Source organism: Pimephales promelas, chromosome 2 (genome assembly GCF_988280905.1).
Source record: "Pimephales promelas chromosome 2, fPimPro1.hap1.1, whole genome shotgun sequence".
Taxonomy (NCBI): Eukaryota; Metazoa; Chordata; class Actinopteri; order Cypriniformes; family Leuciscidae; genus Pimephales; species Pimephales promelas.
In genome coordinates, this window is record NC_142770.1 from 10543449 (window position 1) to 10561769 (window position 18321).

Sequence of the window (18321 nt, forward strand, 5' to 3'; positions counted from 1 at the left end):
AAAAAATCTAGATTTTCGTTCAATATGAATATATAGTTTGACACAGAATGTCGTAAATTACTCTAATCTACATATATTGTCATTGAATAAAAATATATATATACTAAATTGCTTTTTTGTTTGTTAGTTTTCCTTTCACCTGACTCCTCCCGCCAACTTCGAGTTCGTCATCAGGCCTATAGGCGCTGTTCAGCCAATCAGTGCTGAAATCAATGCGTAAATCTAAATGAAATGACGTCTAAATGTAAGGCTAAAATAACTTTAAATTCAGACCTAAGCACATTTAGGCCTAGGTGGGTATTTGAAGATGCTCCACACATCAACAAATATTATGTGTTTAATAGGCTAGCCTATATTTAATTCCTGAAAACATTACAGTGAAAATCTGACTGACCTATTGGATTCATTGTTCTCTTGACGTTTCTAGGCCGTTTTGAAGTTGTAAGTTGTAAAGGCTGCGTGATTAAATACAGGTGACTGCCTTTTCGACACGCGGTTCATGTGTTAAAATGAGCGCTGTCACGCCACAACCTTTTCACTTCACAAGCGAGATGAGGAGAAACGTTCTAAAGTTCCATTTGAAACGTTAAAATTAAGATTGTTGCAACTTTAGTACAGAATGCAGTTAAAGTGCACAACTGTCTGGATATCTACCTGTCAAAATAGCGAGGAGGGAAGAATCTTCTTTTTTTTTTTTTTAGGAATCATTTTTTTTTGCATAAGTAGCTACAAAAATGAGCGTTTATGAGTGTTTAAAGGTCATTCGTTAAATTTTAAAACACATTTCTTTAAATGTTTTATCAGAGGTCTTTACGTGCTAATACATTTTATTGCAACCTCAAGTTACATTTAAGAAAACGATGTATAATATAGGCTACAGTCTATAAAATTGACAGGATTATAGTTATCACTTCCCTTTTGCTCAAGGTCAAGAGACAATACAACATGTTTGAACAGAATAAATACAGTATAATTGGTGTTATAGGCTATCTCCTATTTAAATAGTTTTTTTTAGTGTCGTAAAGTTTGAAACGACACATGCCAACGTGTTGCACAGATTGCATTCTCGTCAGGCTGTCAAGCAAACCAAAAAAAAAAACGGAAGTCTGATACCATGAAGATAAGCGCGCGCGCTCTCTCTCTCTCGCTCTCTCTTCCCAATCGGAATTATTTGTGTTCCGCGAGGCTGTTTACCCAGATCCCGGGTGTCTGTCTAGGAGTGGTTGCTGTCACATGCGTGCGTGTGAAACTTGCCCAATAGCGACTGTACTGTGAGCTTTGAATTTCAGTGTTTTGCCCAATCACAGAGTAGCTCATGAAAACACCAGAGGGACGGACCTGCACCTGCAGCAAGTTAGTGTGACTGTGAGTTGCAAGCATGATTAATATGCAGTTTCCTATCATTTCTATCACACACAGGTCTGTGTTAATTATCACCTATTTTGCATTTGACAAAACGCACCTTGGTGTTTGTTTCACGGTGTAATGCTCATAGATCTCGATCTATGTATGCACATCATATCCTTGCTTTCTGGAATAGGCCTAAGCTATAGTGTTTTTTATTTTTTATTTTCCGAACAGATTGATATCTCGTTTAGAATACCATCCTGTATTTCTTAAACTCTTTCTGTAAATGGATCCGTTTTCTAGGGGGCGAGAGTGAGTCACATGGTTAATAATAAAACTGTTGAGTGCCAACCAAACTAATTACACGAACCAGGTTTTTTTATTAATGATGTTTGCACGTATGACACACGTGATCAGAAACATAACACTGTATTGGCAGTCGCTTTCTTGTCCATCAGTGTCCACCTCGTTTTTAAATCATGCCTGTTTAGGTTTGATATTTTTGAAAACGTGCAGTTTCATTTTGTGTTTCCCAATGTCTCTTTGAAAAATCAAAATCCCACATATACATAGCCTATTAATTATAGGCATGCTGTTAAGGAACCTGTCAGCCGCATCAATACGTTCATGGGGCTCACAGAAGTGAAAGTTGATACTGAAAACATTGGTGCTTAAACTAGCCGTTTCAAAATATTGTAAAACAATACTCATACTGATCACGTGCAGATAGAAATACTAGCCTACTTGGGATCGAATATACATATTGAGTGAGCATGAAGAAGAAGAAAAAACAGTGCTGCAGAATGTTTTTTTTTTATTAATTTTTTTTATTAGCCTGCGAAATCTGATGACGTTTAGTTAATCATAAACATTGCGCGATCAGTATAGATCGATTAGTCTACTGAATGAATGAGTTCTTTTTACTTGATTAAAAACACTGAGCGCGAACAATGTATTCCGATTCCCGAACGAATGACTCTTTTGAGCCGATTCTTTTTAGTGAATCAACCACATACAGCGATTCCCAGACGTTTGACTCTTTTGAACTGATTCTTTTAGTGAGTCAAAATAATTATCAATAAGTAGGCTATGAATCTCGCGTATTAACTAAAGTTATTACCTTCGTCATGCCCGTCTCGCAATGAAGCAAGATCTGTAATTAAGGCGCGTGAGACTTCATTAATTTACGCATTAAGCATGTCGCTATAATCAGTTGTTTCTTTTTTTATTATTAGCCTAAATGTTGTTATATTTTACCTAGTGCTTTTAAAATGTATTTAATATGCAGGTATAAGCAGTTATTTGATTGCACTTAGGCTGGGCTACTGCGCTTTTTGCAAGAATTGCGTTATGCTATGTATGTTAAATCTAAAAATGATTTTATAATTTGACGACACACTACTGAGGGCAGTCAATGCAATACGAACGTCCAATATTATGCTATTCCAAACGTGTCTTTATGTAAAGTAGCTTACTCGTTTAATAAAGCGGTAAAAATTCAGTGCCTAGAATGTTAAAACGTGCAAGTTATCACACTTTCTGCATTACAATACGTCATGTTTATGAAGTGCAGCGGCATTGGGAGTGCATATTTCTCCTGTCCCGCATGTGTATGACTCTCATGCCGATATTGAGGGCGCTGTGCTGATGGGAGAGCCCAAGAGTTTGAACGGGAGCTTCGTCTCAGCGGACTCGAATCGTGCGCGCTTCACTTTTTTCCTCCCTCTCTCTCTCTCTTTCCCTCTCTCTCTCTCTCCCTTTCTCTCTCTCTCTCCCTCTCTCAGGTCGAAACTAACCACGACACAAGTGGCAGCTTTTGCAACAGGGGGTTTTAAGGATATTACAATCTTCCTAAGCATGCCGAGCCCTCCTCGCTGCTCGTAAATCCGCTTCAGTTTTGCTTCGCACCGCCACATGCCTCACGGCGGATGCAAGCGCGCGGCGCGGCGCTATAAGAGACAGCGAAGAATGAACCAAACGCGACTTTTGTAACGCACCCGGACAACTTTTTCTATCTTTTTGTTTCTGTTCAAATGTCCGCAAGATGAAATAATCGCTCCTTTCGGCGGTTCATCACCACAGTTTCACTCATGGCTCTGTGAAATCTCCGTGTAGGCTACTGTACTTCCATCCATCCATCCGTCCGTCGTCGGGACTTTTCTCTTTGCTACAGTTGATGATAATGCCGAAAGTTTGGATATACGGCTTTAACAGTACAGTACAGTAGATGTGTGTAACTCGAGGCGGGGTTAAAGTTCAGCTCTATGGAGCGCTGAAGCGTCGCGCACACTTCGCAGAGTTGGAAATGTGAAAGCAAGAAGCAAGGCTTTATTTTCCCTCTCTCCCTTCTTCTCTGTCTCTCTTTTTTTCTCTTTTCATACACACATATACATACACTGCCCATACATTCACACATACACACCCTCACCTTCACACACACACATACACACACACTCACACACACACTCACACACACATACACAACATCGCCTATTCAAGAGTTAAAACCGACAGATATGTATTCTCCGCTATGCCTAACACAGGTAAGTGACATTTTCGTCTATTATTAACTCTGTTTGTTGTGTTTGAGCGGTGTCTTTGCTCGGGACAGCACGGATAGGGGCTAACCTTTGCTTAAGACAAGTTACTTAGTGTGTAGTAAGGCATTTCTGCTCTGACAGAGCCAACTGAACTACCACATGGCGTATGGCGCCCACCTCACACATTAATGTTTCTTATGCACATTTACAGTTGTATTTTATGCTAGGCGCTTTGAGACGTTGATTTTATATAGCAAGTTAAGCTTTAAATAGTGCTGTGCATGAAAGAAAACGTTCCTCTAATCCTGCAGAGTCAACGTTATGCACAGTTCATTTGGTTACACTGTTAAAAATAAAGTTATTTAACAGTTTCAGCAAAAAACAAACAAACAAAACACCTCTGTAATTAAGTTTTGTTTTTTGGGGGGGAAAAGTTTTTGATGTCACATTTGTAAGTTTTCAGACCTGTATATTGGACTTTTAAGTTCTTTAAAGCACCAGAAATGTAAATAAAATGCAAAATTAATAACTCTTTGCAGGACTTTAAAAGATTCTACTGTGACATCAGACTGTTTTTCTGTTGGGTTTTATTAAGTAACTTTATATTTTAAGAGTGTGACCATTTAAATTTAAAACAGCACACACCTTTAAAGCACATTTGAGATCAGAATAGTCATATTTAGTTCCTTTTTACTATTAAATATCAATGCAGCTATGCCATTTACAGTTTTAACTTTAGTATAAACCAGCTTTCAGCAATAATTCTGCTTTCTTATGATACTTTTTCTTCTCAAGTCATCAGATATTCTTTGATTAGATTTTTGCAAACTTCACTGTCATATATATATGTGTGTGTGTGTGTGTGTGATCTAAAAGTTTAGACTGTTTTAGCTTTGGTGCTGTCATGTCTGATAACCTAAACAGTAAGATTATGAAAGCACAGGGCTGTTTGTTTGTGGCTTTATCATACTTTTGTAATTGCCGCGGAGTAAAAACTAAAGTGGAATAAAGTTTAACAGCAACCGAGAGGGTTAAAGGGTGTTTAAAAAGAAATCCCGTCACTGTCTGAATCATGGTGGCAGGTGAACTGAGGTGACAGGTCTGGAAAAGCTGTAGTGTTTTACTGTAGACTTGATGTGATTTTAAACTGTTTGGTTAAATGCGTTTTATTGAATGCACAAAACAAAGGAGAAGGCCTCAGTATTGTGTCACGTAAAGGGCCGTTCTTTTGACCATGTTAGTTACAGTCTGTTTGGAGACACTGGAGATAATTAATGCGAAAAAAGACAAATTATGTGTAATGTGCACAAAATGACGAGCTGAGAGAGCTCAAACTTTAAGTCGTCTTTTCATAGATTTGGTAATGCAAGACTTCAGTTATAAATCCATGCAGAACAGTAGGAATGCCTTTGATAATTTGTCAATCACTATAAATGTGACACATTATCACTATCTGACACCTCACATAAAAACTCACATGTAGCTCATATATTTTATTTACTTGACTATAATATTTGTTACTTATTGAAAATAAGTGAAATGCTAAATTTAGAGGAATAATGTAGTCTTACAAAAATGTTAAAGCATTTTTTAATCTTTCTGTTAAATAAGTACTAGTAAGTTATATAACAGTGATATAATTAAATGTCTAATAATCATAGTTGTATTGAAGATAGAGATGGAGCATTGATTTCCTCTCTGTTACGGTGTTAAGACAGTATGATGTCCACTTTCTCTCTCTCTCTCTCTCTCTGTGTGTGTGTGTGTCGTCTTTAATCGTACTCTGAGTGCCAAAAATTCATGTCTTTATTTAGCTTTCATTTCATAGTAAAATCCATCAAATCAAAACACATTTTTCAACTCCTACCTATATTTTAGTTGATGCAGAAATATACTTTTATCTCTTGCGTTAGTTATTAAATACCTTTCAATGAATTAGCATCACGTTTGTGTGTTTTTTCACGTGTGCATTCACATCGTCTGTTTGTTTTTCGTACTATTTTTACATGCGTTAACACTCTTGTCTCTTTTGGCCACGAGGCACTATTGTTCCCTGCTCTGAGGCCTTACTATAGGACAGCGAGGTTCAGCTTGAAACACTTTAGGAGTCTTGAAAACCCTGACAGGCTAACCAGACCCTATACTGACACTCAAGCACGCTCCTTAACGCAAAGAGATGTTTGTTTTGCCACTATGAGCAAGTCTCTTCCTACAATTCAGTTTTTGCAAATTGCTAGAATTATAACAAGAAGAAAACACTCTCATAATGATCTCAAACATGAATAATTTGCATGTTAAATTACGTTCTGTTGTGTATCAATCACCACATAATTCGAGCAATCGTTCCTTTTATTTAGAAATGTTGCTAGAGAACCGCAGAAAGTTAAGTTAACCATGTTTTTACTGTAGAGAGTTGATTCTTGTCTGGAGATTTTCCATATTGATTTTTTTTGTCAGAGTGTAGACAAGTCTGCAACAGATCTTTTTTTTTTATATATAAAAAAACACATAATATGTATAAAAAGCAAGCCACAACCATAGATGATATCACTAACAGTTATTAATCAATCACAGACTTTGGATTAAGTTACTTGGAGAGTCAGTTGAAGGCAGATAAGGAAATTCATTCACTGGTTTAAATGCAGGATGAAACAATACAGTTTTTATGCCTCGGAGGCAAGGGAGTTTGATTCTTAAACAAGACAGGAAGGAAACAATATGATTAAACATATACATTTGCTTTGGTGTCTCGCAAGAGACACACAGACATTGTTCCGTACACTATAATAATGATATATGCTTATGCAAATCCTTGATTTCCTGTGGTGTAACAAAAGAGATATGGCAATATGTATCTACATGGAGTCTGTTGTTGAGTCTACGACTAACATGCAGTAATCTTACACAAACAAAGCCATATTTATTTTAATCTGCAGCTTAATACACATCCAAAATTATTATTATTATTTATTTATTTTTGCTTGATGGTATATAGTGATTATTTTTAATTACGATACAAACATTAGCAGCAGTGCTTGAAATTGGCCCGAGAAATGAATTTAATTAACATTCCTAAATTACTCCGAATTAATTGTTAAATTTCTAAAGGCACTGGTCCGAGGCCCAGCGCGTTATATTCATATCTGTGCTTATTCAAATGAAATCTGCGCTCAGCACATAGTGCACTTTGCTTGCTTGCTGGCAGCCCTCTCGTACTCGCACGGTCGGTTTTGGGACACGATGCAGGGCTATTGCTGTTTGTGGAAATGTTATTCTAGTGATTGGCAGTCTGCCATTATTCTCTCTATGTAATAAAAACCCTGAGTTATTTTCTGTGTAAAATCCCAAATTATTTCATATTAGAAACCGCACGTTATTTATTTGCCCAGTTATTTGTGTTTATTTGTTGTTGTTTTTTTTTTCTTTAGGCAATAGAGAAGTGGTCATGCAAGCTTACAGATAAAGAAATGCACATACAGTATGGGCTTTTTATCATTTTGATAATTGCTCAGTCGAGCATATATATAGTTGATTTAATAATATTTCCTTAAGTTTACAGTTATTGCATTATGCAGCTTTTCTAAATAACTTAATTTCAGCTGATATAGCCTAGCAATATCCTGTAAATATTAAAATATACATCCCTTTGTAGATAAAAAAAAAAAAAATCCCTGCATGATTATATCCTCCGCTAGATTTTGAGTGCGTACAAAAGAGATGCGTTAATGTTGCAGACGATATTTTTCTGGTCTTTTTGGCATTTTATTCTAAAAATTGATTTTCTGCCAGGTTGTGCACCAACGGCAGGTGTTGGGATCCCAAAACCCGGCACAATCTGCCCCGCACACACTCCTGTGTGAAAACAACACACTCCTCGCTGATAACGTATGAAGTAGCGCGGTTTTGGAATCGTGTGTTCATTTTTGCGGAGAATAGATAAAAATAGCCACTCCAATTTTCCTGGTCGGTTGTTGCTTTTTCTCGGCCCTGGCAGACCCCTGAAGACCAGCATTCTTGCCAGAGAGCCAAGATATGTCCTAGACGAGCTACACACACACACACACACTGACTGCCCTGCTCGGTTCACAGAAACACTCCTGCTGTTGAGGGCCGTTTTTCAAAATAATCAAATGGGATTTTATGTAGATGCACGTGTTTAGCTTTCATGGTGTCTGCTGTGAAAAATCTGTCGTTGTTTTTGTACTTAACCTGTTTTTTTACAGTTTCTTATTAGAAAAAAAAATGTGACCACTTTTAGTTTACATTTTTATTTTGAAGTGTATATTTTTAAATACATTTTTCAGGATTTTCTGAAACCTGAACTGTGTTTTATAGCATCCATGCGGGCTAATTTCTGCTTCCTTGTCCTTTTTCGCAGGATGAATTCCATCCTTTCATTGAAGCACTGCTGCCCCATGTGAGAGCGTTTTCCTACACTTGGTTCAACTTGCAGGCCCGCAAGAGAAAATACTTCAAGAAGCACGAGAAGCGCATGTCTAAGGAAGAGGAGCGAGCCGTGAAGGACGAGCTGCTCAGCGAGAAGCCGGAGGTCAAGCAGAAGTGGGCATCGCGGCTGCTGGCCAAACTCCGCAAGGACATCCGGCCGGAGTTCCGCGAGGATTTTGTGCTCACTGTCACTGGGAAGAAGCCCCCTTGCTGTGTGCTCTCAAACCCTGACCAGAAGGGCAAGATGAGGAGAATTGACTGCCTGCGTCAGGCGGACAAAGTGTGGCGCTTGGACCTGGTCATGGTGATTTTATTCAAAGGTATTCCGCTTGAAAGTACTGATGGCGAAAGGCTGGTTAAGTCTCCGCAGTGCTCGAACCCAGGGTTGTGCGTGCAGCCGCATCACATAGGAGTTTCCGTAAAGGAGCTCGACCTGTACTTGGCCTACTTCGTGCATGCAGGTAAGTCCCGTTTTGAATTCACTAAATCTGTTGAATGTGTAAAGATGCGAACGGCACCCATGTGAGCGCCAAAATGTACGTCGCAAATTATGGATTGTACTTTTTTATTTCATTAAATTTTTATGGTATTATAAGTGCGGCCTAAGCAACTCAAAACTGAATGCTCTGCTTCCATTCTGCCACATTTTTCTCAATGAAATAAAACACGCAAATTGAGAAAAAATGTTAAGGGATACTCCACTTTTTGTGGAAATAGGCTCATTTTACCACTCCCCCAGTTGAGTTTTACCGTTTTCGAATCTATTCAGCCGATTTTCTGATATTTAGAAGAATATCAGTAACCAGACAGTTTCTGGTCTCATTGACTTCCGACTTCCATAGTAGGAAAAAAATATACTATGGAAGTCAATGAGACCAGAAACTGTCTGGTTACTGATATTCTTCTAAATATCAGAAAATCGGCTGAATACATTCGAAAACAGGGAACACTTATTTTCAAAAAAAAAGTGGAGTATCCCTTTAATACTCAATTCTTTTGAGAGTGAATTTTCTGTTTATGTCAAAAGTGTAATGAGTTAAAACTCCTGTGGAAAAGTCCGGTGCAAATGCTTGATTGAGCGACTGGTAATTGGCAGAAGGCGGCAGGGGATCCATCCTGCACTGACAGCAGCACAAACACAAGCTTTCTTTTGGAAGACAAGCAGCGCACTTTGTTTCGCCAGGCAAACTGAGCACCTTAATTACATTAATTTCCTCTCGCGCGCAAATCGTGGCAGTGAAGTCTGAGAGTTGGCAGCGTGCACATCCGCCGCTCCTCGCGTTCCGTACGGACTCGACTTGCGCTTTGATGAGGTGCCGATAAAAAGAGTGAAAACGCCGTGTAACCCGAAGACGGCGGAGATAAAGCCGTAAAACGTGAGCTTTAGCGCTTCGTAGGAAAACCGTGGTATCTGGCAGACGGCAGGTTGCAAAACGGGAGCGTGTGAATCACTTTGACTTGGTGAGAACACAAAGGCCCCGAGCCTTTGAGCTTTTTGTGAGGATAAGTACGACACAGTCACAGAAACGCGTTTCCCCGCGGCCCGCCGAAATCCTCAGTTTTGATGTTCTGAAAGCCTATTCAGCAGGGAGCGTCCTGCTAACATCCTAATCTGCGAAGTTAGGTTTTCTTTTTGATTCGATGGTGAATAAGAGACGTCAGCGAGAGAACAAGAGGAAGAAAGACGTGGGAGTCTCTCTCTCCTCATCTCTGACCTGCACACAGGCCGATCAGGTTTCCTCCTCTGTCTTATTTAAAGCAGTGGAGCATTGCTGGAGCCCCCTTGATTAAAAGCCATCTGAAGAGAGCCTGACCTCATACACAGATGGTGAAAGTGGGGCTTCTGAGAGGAGCTAAAGTCAGTAATTAAATTTATCCCTCAGTCTTGCCAGGGCAAAGGGGTGCAGGCCAGCAAACACACCCACTTCATCAAGACAATAACACAGCTACCTATCAATATCAGCAGACATTGCTGGAAAAGAACATTTAAATTCAGTCTAAGTAACCAGAAAACTCAACTAAACTAGCAGAACAAATGACTAGTTTTCTTAATGTTTGCTGTAATTTTTTTCTATCATTATAGAGTGGTGTAGGTATGACGTCAGAACCCGGAAGTCTAATTCGCTGCTGGTTCCTTCAAGATTTTCCTATGGGGGTTTTATAATGTTTTTTTTTTTTTTTTAAATAACTTGACGATAGTTTGACGTTACACTCACACTGCAAATTGTCTTATCTAGTGACTTATTAAAAAATGTAAGTTTTCAAAAATGAACAAAACTGCTTCAAAATTAAAGTTTTCGCTATGGGTATGTGTAATTTACGTTGTTGAACAAAACATCAGAGTATTGGTAAGTTATGTTTACCACAGGCTTTATTTTACACACAAATCGAAAAACCCATAGGAAAGTCATACCTGCACCACTCTATAAGTAAGTTTAAATTTGTACTTTTCAGTTCTTTCAAAGTTTCTTCAACATCCCCACCATTGTTCAATATTTTTCAATAATTGCTCTATAATATGTAAGTATTTCCCAATTTTTTCAATATTTTTAGTAGTTTAAAAAAAAAGCAATTTTTTTTTAGTTTTTCTATATGTAATTTTAAAGGGTTAGTTCACCCCAAAATTTAAATTCTATCATTATTACTTTTATGCCCATCACTTTTGTTAATCTTAGGAACACAAATGAAGATATTTTTGATTGAATCTGAGAGCTTTCAGTCCCTCCGTTGACAGCTACGCAACTGACAATTTTACGCTTCAAAAAGTTCATAAAGAGATTTTAAAACTAGTTATTATGAATTGAGGTGTTTAGTCCAGATTTTCTGTACAGACTTAATCGCTTTATATGATGATTGAATTTAGGCTTATATTTTTCAATTCTATCAATATTGGTCATTATTTTTCCACTAATGATAAATGTTTGTTTTATTAATGTTCAAATGTATTCTCATAAAATGTACAGTAAGTTTGAGTTTGTTTTTCTGATTTTTTTTTTTTTTTTGCAATATTTTATTATTTTGGAAATATATCCCTTAGGGTATGTGTTTGAAAAACACTTTCTAATTTCAATAGTCGTGGGGTTTATTGTTTTAGTCAGATCTCATTCCTCGAAGTAACATGAGAACTAGAAAAAGACAGAAATATGTGTTCACTGAGGCCTGAGGACATGCAACCATGGCTAATTTACGGCAGGAGCACTCCACACGTGGGCGAGGTCACGGCTTAAGATGTTAGGGTCGTGACCCCATCTTCAAGGCATTTGACCCCCAAGATAAACATCCACTCCCATTAGCAGCCAGTCAAGCGGAGGGCAAGCTTTGGTTTTGGGTTGCCCTCTTGACCTCCTGTTAAAACAGGTGGTTTTGTTTGGGCCACAGAGTGGTGTGCCATTTAAACCAGCCGAAAGGGGCTAATAGCCGTGGAGACCCAGACTAGCATTACACCAGTCATTGTTTCCTTTTAGCATTGGTTTATTAGAAGAACATAGATATCAAGCAGTTTGTTTTTATTATTGGTTTGCAAAATTGTAGAAGCCTCTGATCTTAGGCATTTTACATTCAGATCTCCGACCTATGTTATTTATTTATTAAGTATAAGTTCATAATTCTTTCCTCACAAGATTTTTTTTTTTGGCATTTTAATGTACAAGTTAACTTTTAAATTAGTTTTGAATATTTTAAGTAAAACAGAAACAAACTTCTAGATGTGAGATTAAGATTCAGTTTCCGGTTTAAGTCTAAATTATTACTCTCGTCGAGGAAAAAAAAGGCTATTGTGTTGTCAGATAATTAAATTGATGCATTAGTAAGTGCTTATTTTGATGAAAAAGTCAATTAGAGTTCTTTGTGATAATATGTCACTTGTTGTGAACTGTAGTTGTGTCTCATTGCTGTGTTTTCAGTCTCACTACACAATGGAAGGATACCGCTGGAGCAGATAGATAACAAACGCGAGACCAGGCCCATGTGTACATTTCCAGCCAGGCTGATAGATATTTATACTGGACTCACCTTAATTGACCCAGAGCCACGTCGAACAAACCGTTTGCGCGCGTAATGTTTGTAAAGACGTCTGACCCACTTCCATGTGAGCTCTTAAACAGATTTACTGTACAGTGTGTCTTTCAAAACTAGTTAGCTCTGATGACGCATGCTCGAGGCACCCTGTCATAGGTTTTGCAAATTCGTATTAGGTTCTGGGAAGTTGCTGAAAGTTTTTGCAAGGGCCGAGGCAAAGCTGGTCAAGGGCTACAGTAAGCCGGTGGTTCGTTGAATTTTTTATTTTATTTTTTATGCCAGTAACCGAATCCGTTGATATCTTCAGGCTGACTTTTGGCACATCTTGTGTTACAGCCGTTTTATATTTCTCTTCCTTTCCACAGGCTGAGGAATAACAATAATTTGGATCTATTTAAGGCGATTGTGGGATAAACCACAACCTTTGTTGTGGTTACTGCAGTACACATTGTGGGCTGGGACCACCCCACCCCCTCTCACCCATCCTCCCCTGCTTTCTGCCCGCTAAATCCCACCGACCGGCCCTGTTACTGCAACAATGACCATGCCACTGTGCTCTTTCACACAGTACCATTCATTAAAAATGAGGTTGTCGGCCATTCATAAAAATACATTGTCATGTTATGACTTTTCTGCCCGGATTGTGCAAACCAACCCCCCTCCACCACCCTGGCAGAGACTCAGTGATGAAGGACCAGCTTGGATCCAATGATGGGATTCAGCACAGTCAGTTTTAATATCATTGCATTTGACCTCCTTTTGAACCTTTTTTTTCCTGCTGCAATGTGATTGGATTAAACAAAGCAGATGGTTCTGGGACGGGAAATACTGTAAGATGGTTGTTGCGCAGCCACTTGCCTTTAGTGGGTAAATTTCTCCTAAACCTGATTGCGAGGCAAATTCGTGTAATCCGTTTAATGTGCATTGTCAGTGTCGATCTTTCCGAGCAGATTTGGACAATGTTAGTTGGCGTCCAACGGAGGTTTTTTAGACTCTGTGTTCAGTGTCGACTATTGTTGTGCTGATAAAACGATTGTCTGTCTTTCTTTTCCAATGTGCAAAAGATGCAAAATTTGTTTAAAATGCAGCTCATCACACTCCATTTCCTCTCTGACATAACGGCGGCCTGGGGAGCGCGGTGAAGGGTTTCGAGAACGGAGGCAGTGGGCAGTAATCTAGAGCCGGCGTGAGCGGTACACCTGTGCTCTGGGCTTACTGCTGTCCCCCTGTGTAGTGAGGCAGGAAATGGCACGGGGGGGGTTGGCACCAGTCAATTTTTGCTAATTAGTTTTGTATTAACTCCTCAGTCGTCCCAGCGCTCGGCCACTGAGAGAGAAATGGGCCCCGTGATGGGAGCTCGGCTATTTTTATTTTTATCCTCCTTTATTCACACATTTATTTAATGCTGCTTGTGTTGGACTTGCTACAGATGACTTTGGTGTATGAGAATGAGTTAAGTAGGCCCTTATGGAATACAAGCTTTTTGTGGATTCTGCGAATTTTTTTTATTTAAATAGCATAAAATGTGTTCGGTCATGGGTGAACTTGAATTGTTGTCGAAATACCAACAAATCAGCTCTGGCAGATTTGCAGCTTAGAAAATAAAGTCAAATGCTGGAAAAGGTATGTAATGAGTAGAGCCAGACCGATATTATCGGCAGGCCGATATTAGGCATTTTCCAAACTATCGGTAACGGCAGTTATAATGGCCGATAAATGAATATTTCAAAAATAAAATAAAAACGGACGAAACATGGCTTGAACCATGTCATGAGTGTTGGAGTTGTATCGTTTGTCCACCAGAGGGCACTCTACACCGTCCCTGTTGGCAACACTCGTTGAGTTGGTCACGAGACATACATTGCTTGAATAACAATTAAAAGAACATCCTCAAATAAGCATGAGAAAATTTGTGACTATCATGTCCACTTTTGCTGCTGTTAAATAAGCCGAGAGTGAAGCGGAATTAGCTAGTAATAGTTACGTTACGTTGTTACAGTGTAGTTGACTGACTGTCCTTTTAACTTTTGACAATGTGACTGAAGTATTTCTTTAATAGCGCGTGACAGTTATAGCAATGAGACGTATCATCTCTCCTTGGCCTGTTATATTGAAAATGTATGTTTTACAATTTGCAGTATGACGTTATCCATTGCTAAATTATGTCTCATCATAGACTAGCTAACCACAAAGCCAATATCATCAGTCTGTTCTGTTGTGACAAAAAGTGCATTATCATATTATTTAGTTAAAACTCATAAATAACTACAAATAACTAATGTAAGGGAAATCTGTTAATGTTTTGTTTGCGCGTTTCTGAAATATAAAAAATATCGGCCGATATATCGGATTTTAAAACCAACAAATATTTGTATCGGTATCAGCCTTCAAAATCTTTCATCGGTCGGGCTGTAGTAATGAGGGTATTTGTTAACAAAACTGTACGATTTGAATAGTTAGAGCGTGTATGCAAACACTTCTTGTTTTGCGAAGTTTTAAAAGAACCAATGCAATCTCTCCACAGCGTTCAGCACTGGAGTTGATCGGCATTATAGTACTTATGCATGAATGGTCGCAGTACGGATAAACGAAGGAAAGGCATATTTAACGGTTTATCAGGTTTTGTTGTTTGTCTCTGCTTTCATATTTGCAATTCTACTTGTGTTTACCGTTTCCTTTCGCCCACGTTCTTTTTCCAAACGCATAGCTCGCAACAAGCATAGCTGTATTCAACTGTACGTAACGTTCATTACAGAACAGCAACTTTAGCTAACTTCTGAGAATGGAGCCTTTGTGAGTGCATGCCATTCAACAAGAGTGCCATTGTCTTAAACCCAGCCGGCAGCAAACGAGGCATTGCGAGGCCTTTGCCGGGAGAAACTTTGATTGTATTAGGTCTTGATGAGGACTTCATTTGAATGGTGAGGAGACGGCTCATGTGTGTCTCAAGTAGAGTTGGAAACATAGTTTTTATTTAGTATTACTCCACAACAACACCCTAAATGTGTCAACTAAGCCGCATGTGACACATTTGAATTGAGATTTTATGTTTAATAAGCTGTTAACAGCAATTTAACAAAGGTGAAAGACCTTTACAATCTGTATTGCCTCCAATAGGAACCCAAGTGATAGGCAGGAATGTGCATTCAGCACAGAACGAATGTCGTAAAACAAATTCCAGCCAGCAAAAGCCTCTTAAACTGGATTTAAACTGACAGACTGAGCTTGCTTCAACACTAAATCTCAAACTGGATCTCTTCCTCATCACGTGATGTGAAGATTGATCTGCGTTAAAGTGGCAGATCGCTACGTCACTGCCTATTGATTGGTGTGTTTGCAATGTTGAGCAACGTGCGTCTGGATGTCACAGACCAGCACACTTTATGTTGGTAAACCATTTTGTAAACACAAATTCACCATGATATTTAACTGTTTGCCATAGTTGGCGCCCTAGTGGTATCATGAAAGGCCCACTCCCACTGCCAAGAGAAGAATGCAGGCCCAGTGATTGAGGCAGGGGCGGCATTGTACAGCGGAATATAAAGGAGAGCGCAGACATGAAACAGGACAGCTGTGAGTGTCTGTGGGGGAAAGTTGCTACAGATGGTAAAAGAAGTGGAAAATAAACTACCGTATGGCTGGTAAAATATAGAAGAAAGGTTGGGGGGGTTCTGCCGTACAGGATCCTCTCATGCCGTTGTTGTGTGCGTGTTTCTGGGATTTTATGCGTGTCTGTGTTAAAGGGAATATGTTACCACAATTGCTTGGCTGTCCCAATACCCGTTATGCCCATCTGCTGCTGAGCAATGCACAGATTTATCGCTTTGAGTGGTCTGTGACTGACATGTGCTAGTCACGCAAAATCCCTCCGATTCCACTGAATTCCATTACATTAATTTTGAATTGGTGATATTAGCACAGTTATGAATTTGAGTACTGGAATATTTCTAACTTTAGGTGTCAAATGTGCTTTTTAGAGCTGAATATAATTATATGTTAGACTGTATTGTAGTTTGTATTCCTGCCACAATTGGACATTCAAGTTTTATTAGGCTAGGTTCAGGACATGGTGTTTCTATATTTTTGTCACAGAGGGATCACTCAAACAAGTGAGCCGTTTTACAAAAACACATTTAAGGGACTATTAGTAGTCTGCATTTCCACCTTTAAGACAAGATGTAGTAAGTTAAGATCGACGATAATGTTTTACGATACCAATTATTTTGAAGCGCCTAAGACGCCTAAGAAATGTAAAAATGTAACCTAATCTCTAACAATAAAAGCATAAAACATTTTGATTACTTGGAAAAATTCGGATTATTAATATCACTGAAAATAATACGTAGAGATATCTGTGAATTATATCAGTACTACTTAAAGTTTGTCCTCACTCGATCTTTCTAGATATATTTATAATTCGATTTTTTTTTTCTTAGAATTGCAGCACATTTGCCAACAAGGCTTATGTTCTCTAAGCAAGGTTATGTTTGGTATTTTTTTGTGTGTTTGTTCATATTGTCAGATGTTGTTTTTAATTATTGAATGGAGGGGGGAGGGGGTTGGGCTAAGTATGGAATTGACTTTAAATTATTGAACTATTTATCCCCAGAACGGCCCTCTGTCCCTCCATCTGTCTGTTTTGCAGAAATATAAATAAATAAGCAAATAAAGATACTGTAATAAGGCTATGGCACACTTCTAGCCAGACCCCGAGTTCTGGCACGATTCTGTTCCTTATTTCTGAGGCGCCCCTTGAGCAAAAAAAAAACCTCCCAATTAGCCTGCTTTGGATTTGGATAGAATGTAAACATCATCCTTTTAGTATCATGTTTGGAGGAAATTCAAATGTTGTAATGAAAGAACGTAAAACATTTTAACCTCCAACCTGCCTCTTTCAGAAGACTGCTGTCCATCAACTCCCAGGCCAAGCGCTGCAACATGGGAAAGGATATTTTTCGCCCCCACCATGTGTTTGGTGTTTTAAATAATGTACTTAAAATGATTTGTCTTCATTTATTCACTCGGAAACTAAAGAAACTCTTTAATTAGCGGTGATAAGAGCAGGATCTCTAAATCATTCCCTTCCGTCTAGTCGCTCCCAGACTCGCCGAGTGAGTGAGTATCACTCATTAAGAAAAGAGTTTTAGGGGGCATCGATCCATTAGTCATGCATCTGAATAACACTAACACAGAAGTTTTTGTTTTCGCACCAACAAGGGATCGTCGGGACTCGTTAAATTGATCACGAAGCGCGTATTCTTCGAGGCTGCATTTCACCCACACTTCCAAAACTGTTTTCACAGACAAAACAAAAGCACCACTTGATTAGCTGTGAACCATCTGGGAACGGGAAGCTGTGTGACCAAGCTAATTGGTTCGATTTGAAAAAGAATGGGACAGACCCTCTCGTCGCATGCGTGTTTGAATGAGACCCCCTAACTGCAAGTTGTGTTCCTCACCCCTCCCTCGTCACTTTTGTTATACATTCCTGGTGATGAGCTCCAGTCTGATGCGTCGGCGCTGGGAAACCTCTTGCTTGTGGGGTTTATATTACTTCACAGTTGGGAAACAGCTGGCGCTGTAGAATGTGGCACTGTGTTGTGAAATATAGAATATTGTTTTGAGATTCTTTTGTCAGTGCTAGTCGAAGTTGACAGTGTTATTAATGGGCCAACAGTAGTTGAAGGCATGCAACGTGTGATCTGTTGATAAGTAGAGGGCTCAAATCACAGTGCCACCTGTTGGCCGTGGTCATTACTGTGATTTTACCACAATTTAGAGATGTTTTGCTGACGTAAACAGAAATGTTTTAGAAATCAATTGGTATGTAGTTACAAACTGTTCCCAACTAAGTTGGCAATTTCATATGCAACTTGATTAGAATATGGAAAAAACTGTTTGCGAATAAAGTAGTATTTACATCTCATGTGTGAAAGACAACCAAATCATGTCAATAGTAGTTAATCATCTG

The 18321-nt window shown here is 38.9% G+C and overlaps 1 protein-coding gene across 9 annotated transcripts in view; it reads left to right on the forward strand.

The window, feature by feature from the left end:
* Nucleotides 1-18321, forward strand: part of nfia (nuclear factor I/A) — a 166106-nt gene that overhangs the window by 37317 nt on the left and 110468 nt on the right. For 6 of the 9 annotated variants that reach the window (XM_089134783.1, XM_089134780.1, XM_039682227.2 and 3 more), the window contains one exon: nt 8266-8794. In XM_089134783.1, coding sequence (XP_088990909.1) covers nt 8266-8794 — 529 coding nt within the window. Of the gene's footprint in view, nt 1-2874; nt 3891-8265; nt 8795-18321 lie in introns of those variants that run through there. The other 3 variants (XM_039682232.2, XM_039682231.2, XM_089134795.1) reach the window with 1 other exon arrangement.